This window comes from Protopterus annectens, chromosome 7.part0 (assembly GCF_019279795.1).
Source record: "Protopterus annectens isolate FY-2018-M chromosome 7.part0, PAN1.0, whole genome shotgun sequence".
NCBI lineage: Eukaryota > Metazoa > Chordata > Ceratodontiformes > Protopteridae > Protopterus > Protopterus annectens.
Window position 1 is genome coordinate 838,022,305 of NC_056739.1, and position 20,502 is coordinate 838,042,806.

Below are 20,502 nucleotides of genomic sequence, written 5' to 3' on the forward strand. Positions count from 1 at the left end.
GTACCAAGCACTGTCGGCACCGACCCACCCCCGGCTCCAACGCTGCCCGGCTCCGGGTGCTCTGAACCCGGGAAGCGGGTCAGAGAAGGAGCTATCGGGGCAAAAAAAGGCGTTGAGCTCCCCCCTGAAGGGGGGAGGTAGGAGCACTCCCATCTGCAGCTGGGCCTGGATGAACCTTCGCATCATCTGGTCCAAGTCTGCATCTGACAGACGATAAGTGGATCTTGACGAGGCCACCGAGGCGGGCCGGGAGTGCCGCCTCGATGACCTTGACAGAGATCGGGTCTCCTCCTCCTTGGGTTCCAGTGAGAAATATGGGGACCGGAGCCGAGGAGGAGACTTGGAAGCCATGGAGGGAGAAGCCCGCTTAGCCGGGGGGGCCGAAGCGGAGGCCTCTGCCCACTGCTTGTGGTACTTCTCCCTCTTTTTCTCCCTCCTGGCCTCCCTCTCCGGCGCCGTAGCGGGAGTTGGTCCCAGCCGGGGGGAGAGGCAGGAGTAGCCGCCACCGAGGACTGGGGTGAGGCCACGGGAGCACCGGAGGCCGAAGCCGAATCCGGGGGCAAAAGTCCCGCCAGGATCAGCTTCGACTCCCACTCTTTCAGTGCCCTGGGGACGAACCCCGCGTAGATAGCACACCCTGGGGACAGGTGTTCAACCCCAAGGCACCGAACACACAGAGTGTGGCCATCCGCCGGTGAAAGCTTATGGCCACACTCGGTGCATTTAGAGAAGATCGGTTTTGGGGCCTCTGACATTATACTACAAAAAAAAGCAAACTCACTCACACAAGGCCCCAAACACACACCGACCCACACAAACACTACGCACCAGTGAGGGGAGGGGAGGAATTTACACTAAAAAAATACAAGGTTCTAAGACTAAAATAAAAGGGAACCTAACACACACTCAACCTTTTACTAAAAAATTACAACAATAAGTACAATAAGTTGAAAACTTATCTGCATATACTAGGAGCTCTGAATCTAGCTGCTTTCACTAAGCGCGGCAAACTAGATCTGAGGTCAGTCAGGGTTGGCAGGGGATTATGGGTAAGGGGAGGAGCTAGGAGCTCGGATCTGATAGCTGTGAAACAAGTTGCCGGCTCGGATCCGATACCCAAAGGTTGCTGACAAATGAAGTACCTACTTCAGATCAAACTTTAGCTAAAGGTCAAAGAAGAAAAAACTCCATCGGGGTACTTAACTATTAGACGTCTTGTGGTGATGGAGTGAAGCACATGACGGGACGGTCGTCTGTGGCTGAAAATTTCTGTGGTCTGTGCATGCAGACATCACATTTAAGGTCCTCGGTTTATGTCCCTACGTGTGACGTCCCACGAAACTGCAACAGCCAAGCTGAAGCTTTTGTATAGGAGCTGACGTATAGGTCACCTGAGGCAGAAAATCCCACACCAAGAATACTGCAACATAGAAATAGGAGGATATATATCCTTAATCTGTTAACGTCAGGAGTGTACAGTGCAGGCCAACTCTTCATGGGACTGCTTAGGAGTACAGGTACATGAGGATATCTTACACAGAGGTTGGCAAAAATTGGAGTCAAGCATTTTGTAAACTTGGAAGAAAACGACAGCCTGAAGACAAGGAGATGACTAGATGTATTCTATCCTTGCCAAAAACTGGAAAAATTATTTGTACTCCTTGAAGACTGACAGGCAAAGTAAGCATACTTCGTGTCCAATGTGACAGGCAAGTAAGCATCCTTCATGTCCACAGTGACCACTAGTACGCCCATCAACACAAGTCAGTAATGCAAATACACATCAGGAACTAATTTATCCTAGACAGGACCATTTCTAAAAAGAAGGCTCCAGACAGTCTTTTCTATGCACCAAGGAAAAACCTGGAATAAGGCCCAATTCCTTTGACTCGAGGGGGGGGGGGGCTATTTTTCTATGAACACTGAGATGACTATAGCAGATAAAATAGCTCTGGCAGGGTCAGTGAAGGCCCTTTCCATTAAGGGAAGAATGGACTTAAATTTATGGAGGGGGTAGCAAAAATACAGAATGCAAGGTTGAATTCGCGTTCAGCCTAAACCACAAAAACATCCCTCCTCTTAACTGGCAGAGTTAGGGAAAAAGTGAAGTAGGGGAAATGAGAGATGGGGTACTGAGAAATGGGAAGTACCCTCTTGACCAATCAGGGTACTTCTACTCCAGTTCAGGTGCCTGCTTGAGGCTACGTCACCTCTCTAGGTAAGTTTTTTGAATATCCTTTTTGTCCGACTTGTTCAGTGCTAATTTTCCCCAGGAAAAAAAGGGATACTACCTGGTGGAGAAAGTTCTATTATACTTTGATGTCTGGGAATGCAAAAGCTGTTTTACCAATAGAATAGTCAGCTTTGCATCTTACCTCCATTTGCTTGATCATTTTATGTGACGGGTTAAAACATTAAAGTCAGTTTAGGGACATTTTTAAAAACTCCCCATCATTCCCAGCAAAACTTGATACCTAAGCATATCAATTAAAACTAAATTTGAAGTAACTGCCCTAACACAAGCATGAATGGTGTCGGCTGCATTAACCTTCAGGAGAACAGTTATATCTACTACGGCAAACAGTAGGTTCATAGGTTCATACTAGGCTATCTGCCCTAGGGCATTTATAAGCCTAGCCAGAATGTGTTTGGCTTTCGCCACCCATTTTAAATTTATTTTGCTATGCCCTTTTTCGAGGTTAGTATACTGTGCCTCTGTCTAACAGTGACACAGAAGTGATACCCGGGGTAAACCTACGATCTCCCATTCACTCATCAAGATTCCTCTTGAAGAAAGTCAATGAGGGACTCTCTGCCTAACCTGGACTGGGATTTTATTCCAGAGTGAAGGGAGCATCTGGGTTATGAATCTGTCCCTCCAGCATGCCCTATTTATTTCAGTGCTGAGGTTCAAGTCTCTCGAGTGCGTAGCTCGATGGGATTTGGATTTTCTGAGGTGCAGCATGTCCATTAATTCGGGTCGGACATGACTTTATACGACAGGCACAGATCACCACAGAACAGGTGGTATGCCACTGAGTAGAGCTGGAGTTTCTTTAACCGGACAGCATATGGCATCTGTTTGAGCCCTTTGATCCTCTTGGTGAGGTACTTTTGGGGTCTTTCCAGTTGCTGCAGGTGTCTGGTAAGGTACATCCCAAAAGGGGCATTGTACTCAATTATGGGCCTGATGAGGGATGAGTAAAGAGGCACGATGACCTCCTGATCTAGATGTGAATCCCTTCATGATTAGGTGGGCTATATAAAATGTTTTTCTAACCACTTTGACCACGTGGTTGTCAAATGAGAGATTGCTATCAACTTGGGTCCCCAGGTCCCTAATTACTTCTTCTGTACTTAATGGATTACCACCTATGTGGTAATTTGTGGGCACTTTGTTTTTGCCAAAGGGGATGACTATACACTTTTTGGCATTTAGCTTGAGGCCATGGCTCTGGCACTAGTCTGTTTTTATGAGGCCCTATTGGAGGATGCGTGTGTCGGCTGGAGAGTCGATTATGGTGCCCAGTTTGCAGTCATCTGCGAACTTGGTCAGCCACAGTCCTTCCGTGTTGGCCTGTACCTCCGAGAAATATATACCGAACAAGAGAGGTCCCAGGACTGAGCCTTGTGGGACACCACTTGTAACTGTTTGGAGTCTGACATGGCTCCAGCAATTCTAACCATGTGGGTTCTGTCCTTGAGCCAGTTTGCAATCCATCTAGTGACATAGGGGTTTATATTTAAGCTGGTGAGCTTATCTATAATGCCCAAGTGGGGTATTGTATCGAAGGCTTTTGCGAGGTCCAGGTAGGCTGTGTGGACCACCTTCCCCTCGTCAATGGCCTTGGTGACTGTTTCAAAGAAATCAACCAGGTTTAAGAGGCAGGATCTAGGCAGTGCATTTCAGTTGTCTGTATGATCAACACCTGGTTTAAGTGTGGAAGGACTGCTTTGGCAAATGGCATTCTGCCCATCGGCAAAGGTGGTGTGACCATGGAGCAAAACTATATAAGCAAGTGTGGGGGAAACACTATCACCATATTTAAGGTTTTTTTTCCCCTCTTTCCCTTGCAATCATGTTATCCTTACTAGTATTATGTGCCAGTTAACAGCATAGCAGATATGTTTTTGTCAACTATGACCATCAATATTTTGGAACTGGTAAATTGTTTAAATACATTCCCTTCACAGCATTCTGCCCAAGCCTTGGAAAGTGTTACTTCAGGGCTAAAATCCAGTATTTGCTTACACCTAATTTCTTCTACAAAGCAGTCTTAGTATTGGCGCATTCTAGTGTAATAGTTAACAGCTCAAATACCCAGGCTGCAGAAATATAAATCTTCCTGCTAGATCCATCCAGTACATGGTTTTCTTTACTGCTGGACAGCCTACTGTTAGCACGTCAGTTCTGATCCCCCTGTCTGCACTACACTTGTTTGTGATCTTGTCTGGGAACCCCATCAGTCTCAGAAAGCCTCCAAGTCATAGTCAAAAGATTAACAACACAATAAACTCTATAAAGAGAAGAAAAAAAAAGCACATCTCAGATGACAAAGATTGCGCATATGATAAAAGAAGAGCACAGGCACCTTTTGCTTTTATACTGTACATCCTTACTGATGTCTGCAATGTGGGAGAGGACAACTCTAAGCAGAAGGCATACAAAAGTTCTGGAAGTCAGACCAAACAGATATTCACCTGCAACATAATTCTCATATGTTACAATTGATAATATAGCAGTAATCATTATGATTAACACCTGAACACCTACCTCAAACATGTAACCAAAAATGCTTCTGTGCCTGAATACTACACATACCAGCACCACTATTCATTTAAACCATTTAAGTGCTAACACACTGTTTAGGAACTTCTCTAGCACCGTTATGCTGAACTGAAAATAAAATACTAATGCAAAGGTACTGAAAACGTGCATGTTTAAATGGCTTTATATAAAAACTAAATTTAAGAACTGTAAAGCATTTCAAAAAAGTCTTTTCTTTTTAAATTCAACTTATTTGTGGTACTTTGGCTCGTATCACTTTACTGCATATTAAAACAAAATGTCAGGCACTTAAAACATAACATTTATTACTTCAATTTTACCCATGTCTGTACATGTTTGCCCAGAAGGTCAAACAAAGAAAATATATAAAACTGGCTGGTAGTTCCAGATGCAACCGTTGTGGCCCCTAATGTCCGAGATAAGCAACAGATCTGTCGTACCAATCCTCTTCAAAAAGTAAGCTAATAAGCATTAAGTCTGTCCCACTACTACAGCAATGAATTATGCTCAAGTCTTAACATTTGAAATTGTGTCACTAAGTCATAATTTGTAAAGCAAAATACTTAAATAATTTCCAAAGAATCTTTAAACTTGTCAAAAAAATGCTTTCATTTGCAGGTTCTGACTTTTGACAAAACTGTTAGTCTCATAACACACAGTGCTAAAGGATGCAGAAAGCAGAGGTCGTCCAGCGAGTCCTTTATTCTGCTGGTTTCCTGGAAGCTTCACTGAAAACCCTCTCCCAAAAGAGGGCAATAAATTATGAACACAGTCTTATCTGTGTCTTGTGGTTTCATTTTGAACGAAATCGTACTGTAACTCATCCATATTCATTCTGTAGCATTGGAACCTGTGTCTTCAAGGATTAGAAAGAAAAAAAAAAACTTACATCACTACTATTAAAACTGAATTTAGATCTACTGGTACAACACAAAGCAATTTAAAGAATTACATTACAAACTAATGTATTATCTTTAAAATGTTCTAATTTCAGCTCAGATATGCATTGAGAGATGCTAAATGACAAACACAAATGCACAAAGAATCCTGGCTACTCACTAGAGTGCACCAAACAGATCTGACATTAAAAGCCAAACTATTTTCTTGTGATGGCACATGAACAGCAACTCCAGAGCTAATACTTGATTTCCAGACTTTCAGTACCCTTCTGAAGATGTTCATGATCCTATGTTTATGTTCTGGAATACGTGATGTCATGTTGTCCTATCTTCACCTTCATTCTTACTAGGTTGGGGTCGGATCCGCTCATCTGATCCATTTCGGCCTTTATTTTCAAGCTCGAGGTCCTCAGCCATCTCTTGGCTAACTCCCTATCCCAGCATGCACTGGAACCATCCCCCAGATCTCATCTGCCACCAACAGATTGAGCGTTCGTCTGCTAGCTCTGGCCAAGTACAACTTCTTTGATAATTTTTTGTCAATAATTCTTAGATTACTTTACTGCTTATAGCTTAGTGTATCTACTTGTTAATTACCCTTTTCATATTTGGGTTGTTTATTCTGATATTTGGCCATCACTTTTCTTGCTAGGCCTTGTGTTTTCCCTTCCTAGCTTTAAGTGTTAAAATAAAGAGAACAAAAAAAAAAGAGAGAGAAAGCGAAGATCATCAACTGCAGAAGCATAAAATCCAAAACGGTTTAATACTCCATCGCCTCGGCTAGCAAGCCTTTCAAGAGTCAACATCACAGCAGAACAAGCTACACTTAAATATTACATTATTAATAAAGTGTTGTTGATATATCAGTGGTACTGTTAGTTTAAATTAGAGAACTTTAACAAAGCCTATTTGAATTAGAGGGCTTTAAGCCTTCTGTTCCTTGCTTATTCCCTTCCAAACTTGTTAAGTGTAGTTGGTGCTGTAGTGGTACAGTTCGCTTAAGTTAGAGAAAGTACAGTTGTGTACACTTACCATAAATGTAGATGTTAAGAGTGTATTCACTATTGCAGTCATCACATTTGGGTTATTTGCTTGCAGTAGCCCTCAGTCAGCCTGATTAACAAACTCTTGGGTTCTGCGTCGGTTGCTGTCTCTTCTTCTGTGACGTCAGGGATATAAAACATGCAGCCGACGCCATTACATCAGTTTTTCTTGCCCCAGATGTCAGGTGCCCCCTTAATGGGAAGCAATAAAACATTATATATATTATATATATCTATATATCTATACATCTATATCTATATCTATATCTATATATATATATATATATATATATCTATACATATATATATATATATATATATATATATATATATATATATGGGTCTACCTGAGATGGTCAACAAGCCATTTGATCGACAGGCAGATTTGCCCCCCTCCCCAATGTTGTGCGACCCTGGAGTTGTTATACATAGTTGGGGGGCACAGAACTGTCGACCAAATGAAAGTCGATCATATGGCCTGTCGACCATGTGATAGGGATCCATATATATATATATATATATATATACATATATACACACACACACACACACACACACACACACACACACACACACACACACACACACACACACACACAAAGGATATGCCTCCAATAAAAAAGCAAATACACCAAAAAGATTTTAAGCATAGTAAAGGAGAGTAGAGGTATAGCCAAAAAAAAGTCAGGGGGCTGAAGGGAGGGTAACCAGGATTGCAACAGTGAATACACTTGAACATCGACATTTATGGTAAGTGTACACAACTGTACTATGTGCTTCATGTTTCACTGATCACATCTGGGTAGATTCCCAAAGCTAAGGAAGGGAGGAGGCAGTTAGATAGCATTAGGACCAGTTATAAGGCCCTGCAAGACTGCAGTGGCAAAGCCAGCTCTGGATTTAGAAAAAAATGGCAAGTGGTAATGCTTGTGAAGGTATGTACAGAAAGTACAGTTGTGTACCTACCACAAATGTAGATGTTAGAGTGCATTCACTGTTGCAGTCATTACACTTGGGTTATCCTGCTGGCAGACAACCCGCAGTCGGCCCGAGTTCCAAGTCTTGGTCCGGCGTCGGTTGCGGTTGCATCTTCCCTTACGTCAATGTGCCAGGGGTATAAAAGTTGCAACCGACGCCATTTTCTTCAGTTTTTCTTGCCCCAGATGTCAGGTGCCCCCAAATAGGAAGGCTGGAAAGATAAAATTATGCCAAAAAACATGCATATATTACTATAAACATTTCCTTCATCTACAAGCAAATACACCACATAGGTAGTATAGAGATGAAGTACAGAAAAGTCGCAGCAATGGAAAAAGGGGGATGGTGGGTGGGTAACCTGGACTGCAACAGTGAATACACTCTAACATCTACATTTATGGTAGGTACAACTGTACTATGTTCGTGTTTCACTGTTGCAGTCATTACACTTGTGTAGAATCCCAAAGCTGAGGTTGGGTGGCTGGGTCTAAATTGGATTTGGGGAGGCTAACAAGCCCTGCAGAACTGCAGTGGCAAAGCCTGCTCTAGATTTAGAGTAGAGCGGTAAGTGGTAGTGCTTGGCGAAAATGTGCACTGAGCTCCAGGTTGCAGCTTCTAAAATGTCTTTGGTTGGTACTCCTCTGAGGAAAGCTGTTGAAGTGGCTGCTGCTCTGGTAGAATGAGGCCTAATGCCCTTCGGCACTGATTTGCCATGTTGTGCATAACAGAAGCGGATGCAGTGTCCTATCCATTTCGAGATGGTCTGCTTTGTAATAGGCTTTCCTTGTGATCCTGCAGCATATGCTACAAACAGTTGCTCAGTTTTTCTGAAAGCTTTTGTTTTGTCCAAGTAGAATCGTAGCTGTCTGTGTATATCCAAAGTGTGCAGAAGTCTCTCCCCTTTATTTTGGGGATTTGAGTAGGTAAATTAATGGTTTGGTTTAAGGCCACATTGGAGACCACTTTTGGCATGAATGTTGGGTTTGTCCTAAGATAAACCCTGTCCTGATGAAAAATGAGGAAAGGTTCCACAGCCATTAATGCTTGTAACTCTGAGACTCTTCTTGCTGAAGTTATTGCTAGGAGCAGAGCAGTTTTCCATGACAAGAATTTTAGATCAGCTGTGCTGGCTGGTTCAAAAGGAGGCAGTGTGAGTTTTTCTAAAACAAAATTGAGGTCCCAAGTAGGTACTGGTGCTCTCCTTGGGGGTCTTATATTTTTTGCCCCTCTGAGGTACTGTCGTAGTAGAGGATGTGAAAAAATAGGAGGTTCCGTATTGTAATGAGCTGAAATGGCAGAGGCATGGATTTTAATAGATGAGAAAGATAAGCCTTTGTCCAGCATCTCAGTTGGGTTTTGTAAAATCTGAGGTATATTAGGGACAAGTGGTTCGAGCCCTTGTGCTTGGTTCCAAGCACAGAATCTCTTCTATTTTTCTGCATAAGATTTCCTAGTGCTGGGCCTCCTGGCTTCTAAAATGACATCCATAACAGCTTTAGAGAGAGGTGCAGTCTGAGTGGCGACATTATCTGCCATGCTGCCAGGTTTAAGGTTCTGAGTTGACTGTGCAGAATCTGACTGTTTTGTTGTGTCAGAAGATGAGGAATTTGAGGTAGAAGCCAAGTTGGGCCTCGAGACAAATTCTTTAGGATTGGGTACCAGTGCTGGCGTGGCCAGTCTGGTGCAATCAGGATCATTTTTGACCTTTCTTGTCTGACTTAGTAGCACCTTGGTGAAAAGAGGCATCGGAGGGAAGGCATAGACCGTCAGGCCTTTCCAGCTGAATGACAGAGCATCCACTTTCCATGCTTGAGAGTTGATAATTTCTTGTGCAAAATTTCTGTATTTGGTAATTGTGAGGGGAGGCAAAAAGATCTATGTCTGGGCGTCCCCATTTCCTCGTTATCATGCTGAACACTTGGGGATTTAGCTTCCATTCATAAGGATCCATGAGATTTCTGCTTAGTTCATCTGCCAGTGTATTTTTTTGTTCCTGGCAGGAATTGTGCCTGCAGATGTACTTGATAGGTCAGTGCTGTGTTCCACAAAGTCATGGCTTGTCTGCATAGGGGGTAGGAATGTGTGCCCCCTTGTCTGTTTATGTACCACATAAAGTACAGTTTTGTACCTACCATAAATGTAGATGTTCGAGGATCTACATTGCTGCAGTCATAACCTGTGGGTATAGTCCGCTGTCCTCGATCGGCCCGAATACCAAAGAGCTGGGCTGGCGTCGGTCATTGTCGCCTAGAGCTGACGTCACTACGTAGTAGTACTTAAGCGCATGACCGACGCCATATCCTCAGTCTTTCTTGCCCCAGATGTCAGAAGGCCTAAGAATGAAATAAGGCCAAAACCAAAACGCCCAACCACTACCAGTGTGGAAAAGTACAGTTTTGTACCTACCATAAATGTAGATGTTCGAGGATCCACATTGCTGCAGTCATAACCTGTGGGTAGTCCGCTGTCCTCGGTCGGCCCGAATACCAAAGTGTTAGGCTGGCGTCGGTCATAGTCGCTCAGATCTGACGTCAGTACGCAGTGGTACTAAAGCGCATGACCGACGCCATATCCTCAGTCTTTCTTGCCCCAGATGTCAGAAGGCCTAAAAAGGAAAGGCCATAGCCAAACATAGAAAATACCCAACTACCAATTACAGAAAAAATAATCACCCCAAAAGCAACACAGCAACCCTAACCTACAAAGGGGAAGGAGGGAGGATTGACTGCAGCAATGTGGATCCTCGAACATCTACATTTATGGTAGGTACAAAACTGTACTATGTTCTTCGTCTCACATTGCTGCAGTCATAACCTGTGGGTAGAATCCCAAAGCAAAGGTAAGGGAGGTTGGCCAAATCAAAAGCACTAGGAGCTGCTAACATGCCCTGTAAAACTGCAGTGGCAAACCCAGCCCTAGATTTGGAATAAAGAGGAGATGGTAATGTTTAGTAAAAGTGTGCACTGAACTCCAAGTAGCTGCCTCCAAAATATCCTTAGTAGCTACTCCCTTAAAAAGCAGTAGAAGTGGCAGTAGCCCTAGTGGAATGAGGTCTAATCCCAGCCGGAACCTCCTTTCCATGATGAGAATAACAAAAAGCAATACAATGGCTAATCCACTTAGAAATAGTTTGCTTTGAAACAGGTTTTCCTTGTGAACCCAAGGCAAAAGAAATGAATAACTGTTGAGACTGCCTGAACCCTTTAGTTCTGCTCAAATAATAACTTAACTGCCTGTGAATATCCAAAGTGTGCAAAATTTTTTCCCCTTTATTTTGGGGATCAGCATAAAAAAGTAGGCAAATGAACAGATTGGTTCAAGGCCACATCAGAAACAACTTTAGGCATAAAAGTAGGGTTAGTACGTAAGGATACCCTATCCTTATGAAATATTAGGAAGGGTTCAACTGCCATTAGAGCCTGTAATTCAGATACCCTCCTAGCAGACGTAATGGCCAACAAAAAAGCAGTCTTCCAAGACAAAAACTTCAACTCAGCTGTAGCAGCAGGTTCAAAAGGAGGTAAAGTCAGCTTTTCCAACACAAAATTGAGATCCCAGGAAGGAGTAGGAGCTCTATTGGGGTCTTATATTCTTTGCCCTCTAAGAAATTGCTTAAACAAAGGGTGAGAAAATAATGGTGGGTCACAGTCATAGTGAGCAGAAATGGCTGCAGCATGAACTTTCACGGAGGAGAAAGACAAATCCTTGTCTAATAATTCTGTAAGGTTCTGTAGTGTAACACTCAAATTAGGCCGTGAAACATCAAAGCTCTTTGCTGTGCTCCAAAGAAAAATCTCCTCCATTTATCAGCATAAACTTTTCTTGTACTAGGCCCTGGCTTCCAAAATGACATTTAAAACTTGCTGAGGAAGCTGCGACCCCCCAGGGTCTAAAACAGAATATGCCAGGCTGTCAGATGCAGGGACTGTATCCTGACATTGAGGAAATGATTGCTTGCCTGAGACAAAAGGTGTGGAACTGGTGGCAAAGGCCAAGGAGGCTCCCGAACTAAACTCCTCAGCAAAGGGTACCAGTGCTGACGTGGCCAATCTGGAGCTATGAGGATCATGCAAGGCTTGTCCTGTCTGACCTTCAAGAGCACCTTGGGAAGGAGAGGCAGAGGAGGAAAGGGATAGACGTGAAGGTTGTTCCAACTGAAAGATAGAGCATCCACTTTCCAAGCTTCTGGGTGAAACATCTTTGTGCAAAATTTTGGCAGTTGGAAATTTTGTGGGGATGCGAACAGATCTATGTCTGGAGTTCCCCAAGCCACTGTCAACTGTTGAAATACATGGGGATCCAATTTCCACTCGTGGGGATCCACTAGTTGCCTGCTCAAAACATCTGCTAAGGAGTTCTGTGCTCCTGGCTGAAACCTTGCTTGAAGAGTGAGGTGCAAACTCAGAGCAGTCTCCCACAAAACCATAGCTTGTCTGCAAAGAGGGTAATGGGTTCCCCTGCTTGTTGATGTACCACATGACTGTTGTGTTGTCTGTTTGAATCAACACCTGTCCCGTTGAAGTAGATCCTTGAAAGCCATCAGAGCAAATTGGACTGCTAACATCTCCTTCATGTTGATATGCAAATGCTGTAGTCTGGGAGGCCACGTGTCTTGAACCCATCTCCCATTGAAATGTGCTCCCCAAGCCATGTCCGAGGCATCTGTCGTCAGGATCTGACTCGCCTCTGGTCGGGTCACAGAGAGTCCCTTGTTTAGGTGACATTCCTGAGCCCACCACAAAAATTCCCTTTGGATGCAAGGTATTATCTGAATGACAGTGTCCAAATCGTGGCAGTGTTGAGTATGTAGTTTGGCATTGGGAAGTACCAGAATACAAGATGCCATGAACCCCAAGGCTTGAAGGACTGTCCTTGCAGTCAGCCTGGACAGTAGGGATAATCTCTGAAAGTATAGGGGAAGATTTCTTTGTTTGTCCGGGGTCAGAAAAGCCATCTGAGAGGCTGTATTCAGTCTCACACCCAGAAAGCACATGTCCTGAGAGGGTACTAGACTGGACTTTGTTTCGTTCACAGAATACCCTAGGCACCTTAACACTGCCATTACATACTGTAGATGCTGAAGTAACGTGACTTTGTCTTGAGCAAGAATCAGGCAATCGTCCAAATAAGGATAAATTTGTATTCCTCTTAGTCTTAAGAAGGCTATCACAGGAGCCAGGACCTTTGTGAACACCCTGGCAGTAGATAAGCCAAAGGGCAATGCAGAGAACTGATAATGAAAAGTACCAGCCCGAAAACGCAGGAACCTCCTGCAGCTGGGCCTGATAGGAATGTGAAGATAAGCCGAGATCCAGAGTTACCATCCAGTGATCTTTGCCTAGCAGAGGCAGAAGTTGCTGTAAAGTTAGCATCTTGAATTTTGGGATGTCTAGGTATGTGTTGAGAATAGACAAATCCAGAATTGGCCTCCAAGTGTTCCCCTTCTTTGGCACAAGGAACAGGCGAGAATAAAATCCTAGGCCTACTTCTGACGGAGGTACCACCTGAATAGCCCCCATTTTTAAAAGTAAAGAAATCTGTTTGTGAGCCTCCAGCTTTTGCTGAGGAGGTACGTCCGGCATGCCTTTGAAAGGAGGCAAGGTGTGAAAATAAAACTTGTAGCCTCTATCTATAATGTCCAACACCCATTTGTCCTGGGTGACCAAAAGCCAATTTTGCTTGAAGAGTGCCAACTTTCCTCCTAGAGGAGCTGCCAGACAGGAGGAATCTGGCAGCTGGAGATACAGGTCATTGGGTCTGTTTACGAAAGGCTGACCCTGCCCTCACCAGAAGATTGTGCAGGAGAACTCCACGTCCTAGGTCTGAAAGGACCCTGAGCATGAGCTCTGCCCCTACCACGTCTAGATCTGCCCTTAGACTGGTACTTGGAAGAAGGATATGCCCATCCTTTTGCAGGCCAATTTCTGCTAAACTTAGGGGCTGCACTTGTAAAATTCCTTAACTGTCTGCATGGACTTAGCTTTGTCTTCCATTTTCTTCAAAACTGACTCCACAGGAGAACCAAAAGAACTTCAGATTGAGGAGCATCCAAAATTCGAGCTTTAACATGCTCTGACAAATTCTGATCTTTAAGCCAGGCGTGCCTATGAATAACTGAACCAGTGGCCGCCACCCTGGAAGAAGCCTGAAGAGCATCAAAGCCGCACTGCAAGGAATGCTTACCTACCTGATCAGAGGCATGAACTAAATCCTGCAATTCCTTACACTCTATACCCTCAGCTAAAGCATCTACCTTAGATTTCAACTGACTTAACAGAAAATTCTGGTACTTCAGCATATGAAACTGGCAATTCAAAGCCCTCATAGCTAGTGTGGAGGAGGTATACACTTTTTTACCCCACCTATCCAAAGCTCTAGAATCTTTATCCAGAGGAACTGGATTCTTTACTACAGAAGCCCTGACACCCTTAGGTCCCTGGCTAATAGTTTCTGGGTCAGCTCTAGGACTCTTATATAAATATTTATGAGCCTCTGGAACTCTGTAGTATCTGTCTGGCTTGACAGGGTCGGAGGTAAAGAATCAGGATTAAGGAAGCCTCAGAAAACATCCTGAACAACATCCAAAACAGGGGAATGGCCAAGGGCCTATGCTGTGGTAAAACAAAATTCCCTAAGCCTCTTACGAGAATCGGAGAAATCCTGACCTTCCCACTTAAAATGCTCCCTCATGGAATGCAGGGTTTCAGAAAAAGAAAAATCCTCTGGAGGAGAAGCAGAAGGACAGGAGTCATCTGCATCCGAATCAGAATAGGGAGGAAAATCCTGAATGTCCTCAGCTGAAGACTCACGAGTAATCTGAGGAATGCTCCAAACCCTCCACCTCTGTCTCCACCCTAGGTCTCTTATCTGGAGGGGGCATAGAACCTCTGATTAAAGTAATCAAATCCTCTGCCATTTTTAGCATATGTTTTCTAGGAACAGAACTTGCAGAACTAGGGCTGACGCCTGTGTCAGAAAGACCAGGCCTAGCTTTAGAAGGCGCTTTAGTGACAGAAGTAGAAGGCCTAACAACCTTATGTAAAGAAGGAACTACAGAAACTAGAGAGGCCCCCTCGGCCTGACCTGACTCCTGAGAGGCCAATTCCTGTAATATTAAAGGCTCCCCCTGAGACTCAGCTGAAACCTCGGCTGGATCCACTGATTCCACCGTAGTTTCCAAAGAACCGGCGTCTGCAACGGACAACTCATCCTGCTTAGACTTTAACGATTTATCTTTTCGCTTCTTAGCGGTAGCGGCGCCGGAGGATCCGACAGCCTGTTGTAGTTGCACCGCTTGCCAAAAACAAGTCTTGCACAATCTATCCTGCGTTTAATGGTGCACTTATTAACTGTAGCGCAAAAGCGACACCACTACGTCGTGCTCAGGCCCCAAGCAAGGAATACAGAGAGAGTGGTAGTCCCTATGAGGTATCGGTTTCCCACAAGAAATACAATTATTAACTTTTTCTGACATCCGGATTTAACTGAGGCAAGAAAAGACAAAAATATTCCCAACGGGTACTTAGCCCAACTTGGTCTTCGGTCTGAAACTCAGAATACGAAAATTTCAGGACGCCAAACGGCACTTGCAAACGCTGCTTCTGCTTCGGACCATGCGGCAAGAAAGACTGGGGATATGGCGTCGGTCATGCACTTTAGTACCACTGCGTACTGACGTCAGATCTGAGCGACTATGACCGACGCCAGCCTAACACTTTGGTATTTGGGCCGACCGAGGACAGCGGACTACCCACAGGTTATGACTGCAGCAATGTGAGACGAAGAATATCAAAGATGATCCCAAAAAAACACAGCAACCACAAACTATAGAGGGGAAGGAGGGAGGAATAATTGGACTGCAGCAATGTAGATCCTCGAACATCTACATTTATGGTAGGTACAAAACTGTACTATGTTCTTCGTCTCACATTGCTGCAGTCATAACCTGTGGGTAGAATCCCAAAGCAAAGGAAAAAGGGAGGCTGGCAAACTAAATAGCATTAGGAGCTGCTAACATGCCCTGTAAAACTGCAGTGGCAAACTCAGCCCTGGACTTGGAATAAAGAGGGAGATGGTAATGCTTAGTAAAAGTGTGTACTGAACTCCAAGTAGCTGCCTCCAAAATGTCCTTAGTAGCTACTCCCCTCAAAAAAGCAGTAGATGTGGCAGTAGCCCTAGCAGAATGAGGTCTGATCCCAGCAGGAACATTCTTCCCATGATGAGAATAACAAAAAGCAATACATTGACCAATCCACTTTGAAATAGTCTGCTTTGAAACAGCTTTCCCTTGTGAACCCAAAGCAAAGGAAACAAATAACTGTTGAGTCTGTCTGTACTCTTTAGTTCTGCTCAAATAATAACGTAGCTGCCTGTGGATATCCAAAGAATGCAAGACTTTTCCCCCCTTATTTTGGGGATCAGCATAAAAAGTAGGCAAATGAATAGACTGGTTCAAGGCCACATTAGAAATCACTTTAGGCATAAAGTAGGGTTAGTACGCAAAGAAACTCTATCCTTATGGAATATCGGAAAGGGTTCAACTGCCATGAGTGCCTGCAATTCAGATACCCTCCTAGCAGAAGTAATGGCCAACAAAAAAGCAGTCTTCCAAGACAAAAACTTCAATTCAGACGTAGCTGCAGGTTCAAAAGGAGGTACTCCAACACAAAATTGAGATCCCAGGAAGGAGTAGGAGCTCTACGTGGGGGTCTTATATTCTTTGCCCCTCTAAGAAATTGTTTGAACAAAGGGTGAGAAAATAAAGGAGGGTCACAATCATAGTGAGCAGAAATGGCTGCAGCATGAACCTTCACAGAAGAGAATGACAAACCCTTGTCCAGTAATTCAGTAAGATACTGTAGTGCAAAACTCAAATTGGGCACTGAAACATCAAAGCCCTTTGCTGTGCTCCAAAGAAAAAATCTCTTTCATTTATCAGCATAAACTTTTCTAGTACTAGGCCGCCTGGCTTCCAAAATGACATCTAAAACCTGTTGAGGAAGCTGAGACCCCACCGGCTCCATTACAGAATACGCCAGGCCGTTAGATGCAGGGACTGCACCCGAACATTGAGAAAATGACTGTTTGACTGGGATAACAAATGAGGAACCTGTGGCAAAGGCCAAGGAGGCACCTGAATTAAACTCCTCAGCAGAGGATACCAATGCTGACGTGGCCAATCTGGTGCTATTAGAATCATGCAAGGTTTGTCCCGCCTGACTTTCAAGAGTACCTTGGGAAGAAGAGGAAGAGGGGGGAAAGCATAAACGTGCAGGTTGTTCCAACTGAAAGATAGAGCATCCACTTTCCAAGCATTTGGGTGGAACATCTTTGTGCAAAATTTTGGCAGTTGGAAATTCAGAGGAGAAGCGAACAGATCTATGTCTGGAGCTCCTCAAGCCACGGTCAACTGTTTGAATACCTGAGGGTCCAGTTTCCACTCGTGGGGATCTACAATTTGCCTGCTCAATACATCTGCTAGGGAGTTCTGTGCTCCTGGCAGAAACCGTGCTTGAAGATTGATGTGCAAACTCAGCAGTCTCCCACAAAATCATTGCTTGTCTGCAAAGAGGGTAGGAATGGGTTCCCCCCTGCTTGTTGATGTACCACATGACTGTTGTGTTGTCTGTTTGAATCAACACCTGTCCTGGCTGAAAGGCCATCAAGGCAAATTGGACTGCTAACATCTCCTTCATGTTGATATGCAAATGTAGTAGTTTGGGAGGCCACATGTCTTGTATCCATTTCCCATTGAAGTGTGCTCCCCAAGCCAAGTCAGAGGCATCCGTCATTAGGATCTGACCTGCCTCTGGTTGGATCACAGAGAGTCCCTTGTTTAGATGACATTCCTGAGCCCACCACAAGAATTCCTTCTGGATGCAAGGTAGAATTCGAATGACAGTGTCCAAACTGTGGCAGTGTTGCGTCCACACACTTTTGAGATACCATTGTAGCTTCCTCATATGCAGTTTGGCATTGGGAAGTACTAGAATGCAAGATGCCATGAACCCCAAGGCTTGAAGGACTGTCCTTGCAGTCAGCCTGGACATTACTGATAACTGCTGGAAGTATAGAGGAAGAGTTCTTTGTTTGTCCGGGGTCAGAAATGCCATTCAGTCTCACACCCAGAAAGCACATGTCCTGAGAGGGCACTAGACTGGACTTTATTTTGTTCACAGAATACCCTAGGCACCTTAAAACTGCCATTACATACTGGAGATGGTGTAGTAAGTTGTCTTTGTTTTGAGCAAGAATCAGGCAATCGTCCAGATAAGGATAAATTTGTATTCCTCTCTGTCTGAAGAAAGCAATTACAGAAGCCAGAACTTTTGTGAATACTCTGGGCGCAGTAGATAAACCAAAGGGCAATGCACAGAACTGATAATGAGAAGTACCAGCCCGAAATCTCAGGAATCTCCTGCGGCTGGGCCTGATAGGGATGTGAAGATAGGCCTCTGAGATCCAGAGTTACCATCCAGTGATCTTTGCCTAGCATAGGCAGAAGTTGTTGTAATGTTAACATCTTGAACTTTGGAATGTCCAGGTAGGTATTGAGAATGGACAAATCCAGAATTGGCCTCCAAGTGTTTCCTTTCTTTGGCACTAGGAATAGACAGGAATAAAAACCTAGGCCTATTTCTGACTGAGGGACCACCTGAATTGCCCCCATCTGCAAAAGTAAAGAAATTTGCTCCTGAGCCTCCATTCTTTGCTGAGGAGGCACATCCGGCATGCCTTTAAAAGGACGAAGAGTGTGAAAATAAAACTTGTAACCGTGATTTATTATATCCAACACCCATTTGTCCTGGGTGACCAAATGCCAGTTTTGTTTGAAAAGTCCCAACTTTCCTCCTAGAGGACCTGCCAGTAATGAAGGGTCCAGCAGCGGAAGATACAGGTCATTGGGTCTGTTTACGAAAGGGCTGACCCCTGCCCTCAACAGAAGACTGTGCAGGAGAACTCCAAGTCCTAGGTCTGAAAGAACCCTGAGCGTGAGCTCTGCCTCTACCACGTCTAGACCTGCCCTTAGACTGATAATCCGAAGAAGGATAAGACCATCCTCTAGCAGGCCAATTCCTACTAAACTTAGGGGGCTGCACCTGCATAAAATCCTTGACCGTCTGCATAGACTTAGCCTTATCTTCCATCTTTTTCAAAACTGTTTCCACAGGAGGACCAAAAAGTACTTCAGATTGAAGAGGAGCATCCAAAATCCGAGCCTTAACATGCTCTGACAAATTTTGATCCTTAAGCCAGGCATGTCTACGAATAACTGAACCTGTAGCAGCCACCCTGGAAGAAGCCTGAAGGGCATCGAAACCACACTGCAAAGAATGCTTGCCAACTTGATCTGAAGCATGAACCAACTCCTGGAGCTCCTTTTCACTCTATACCCTCAGATAAAGCATCCACCTTAGATTTCAATTGACCTAACAAAAAGTTCTGATACTTCAGCATATGAAATTGGCAATTCAAAGCCCTCATAGCTAACGTAGAGGAGGTGTACACTTTTTTCCCCCACCTATCTAAAGCTCTCGAATCTTTATCCAAAGGAACTGGATTCTTAGCCACAGAAGCCCTAATACCCTTCGGACCTTGAATAATAGTTTCCGGATCAGCTCTAGGACTCTTGAACAAATACTTATGTGCTTCTGGAACTCTGTAATACCTGTCTGGCTTAACAGGGGCAGGAGGCAAAGAATCAGGATTAAGGGAAGACTCAGAAAAAACATCCTGAACAACATCTAAGACAGGGGGAATAGCCAAGGGCCTATGTTGTGGCAGAAACAAAAATTCCCTAAGCCTTTTCCGAGAATCTGAAAAATCCTGACCTTCCCACTTGAAATGTTCCCTCATGGAATGTAAAGTCTCAGAAAAAGAAAAATCCTCTGGAGGAGAAGCAGAAGGACAGGAGTCCTCTGCATCCGAATCTGAATAGGAAGGGAATTCCTGAATTTCTTCAGCTGAGGAATCAGAAAAGTCTGAGGAATGATCCATTCCCTCTAAATCTGCCTCCACCCTAGGCCTCTTCTCTGGGGGGGGCATAGAACCCCTGATCAAAGTAATCAAGTCCTCCGCCATTTTCAACATATGCTTTTTGGGAACAGGGGCTGGAGAGCTAGAACTATGACCAGGGCCAACAAGACAAGGTCTGGCCTTAGCATGGCCTTTAGCCACTGAAGTAGAAGGCCTAATAACCTTCTGTAAAGATGGCACTACAGACACCTGAGAAGCACCTTCAGCCTGGCCTAACTCCTGCAAAAGTAAAGGTTCCCCCTGGGATTCAGCCGAACCCTCGGCAGGATCCACAGATTCAACCGGAGGCTCCGTAGAACCGGCGTCCGCAACGGACGACTCATCCGGTTTAGACTTCAAAGATCTATCTTTTCGCTTTTTAGCGGTAGCGGGCGTCGGAGGATCCGACGGCATGTTATAGTTACACCTTTTACCGAAAACAAGCCTGGCACAGTCTAATCTCCGTTTAATGGTGCGCTTATTACAAAAGCGACACCCGACAACGTCGTGCTCAGGCCCCAAGCAAGGAATACAGAAAGAATGATAATCCCTATGAGGTATCAGTTTCCCACAAGAAATGCAATTATTAACTTTTTCTGACATCCGGAAAACTGAGGCAAGAAAAAATGAAGATTTCCCCAACGGGGTACTCGGCCCAACTTGGTCTTCGGTCTGAAACTCGATAAATGAAAATTTCAGAACGCCGAACGGCACTTGCAAACGCTGCTTCTGCTTCGGACCACGCGGCAAGAAAGACTGAGGATATGGCGTCGGTCAT

At 44.4% G+C, this 20,502-nt stretch overlaps 1 protein-coding gene across 1 annotated transcript in view; it reads right to left on the bottom strand.

Annotated features, from left to right (window-relative positions):
- Positions 1 to 5,072: 5,072 nt before the first annotated feature.
- GTF2A2 (general transcription factor IIA subunit 2) overlaps positions 5,073 to 20,502 on the bottom strand; it is a 299,582-nt gene continuing 284,152 nt past the window's right edge. The window contains exon 4 of the mRNA XM_044077375.1: positions 5,073 to 5,645. Coding sequence (XP_043933310.1) covers positions 5,620 to 5,645 — 26 coding nt within the window. The 3' untranslated portion in view covers positions 5,073 to 5,619. The remainder of the gene's footprint in view (positions 5,646 to 20,502) is intronic.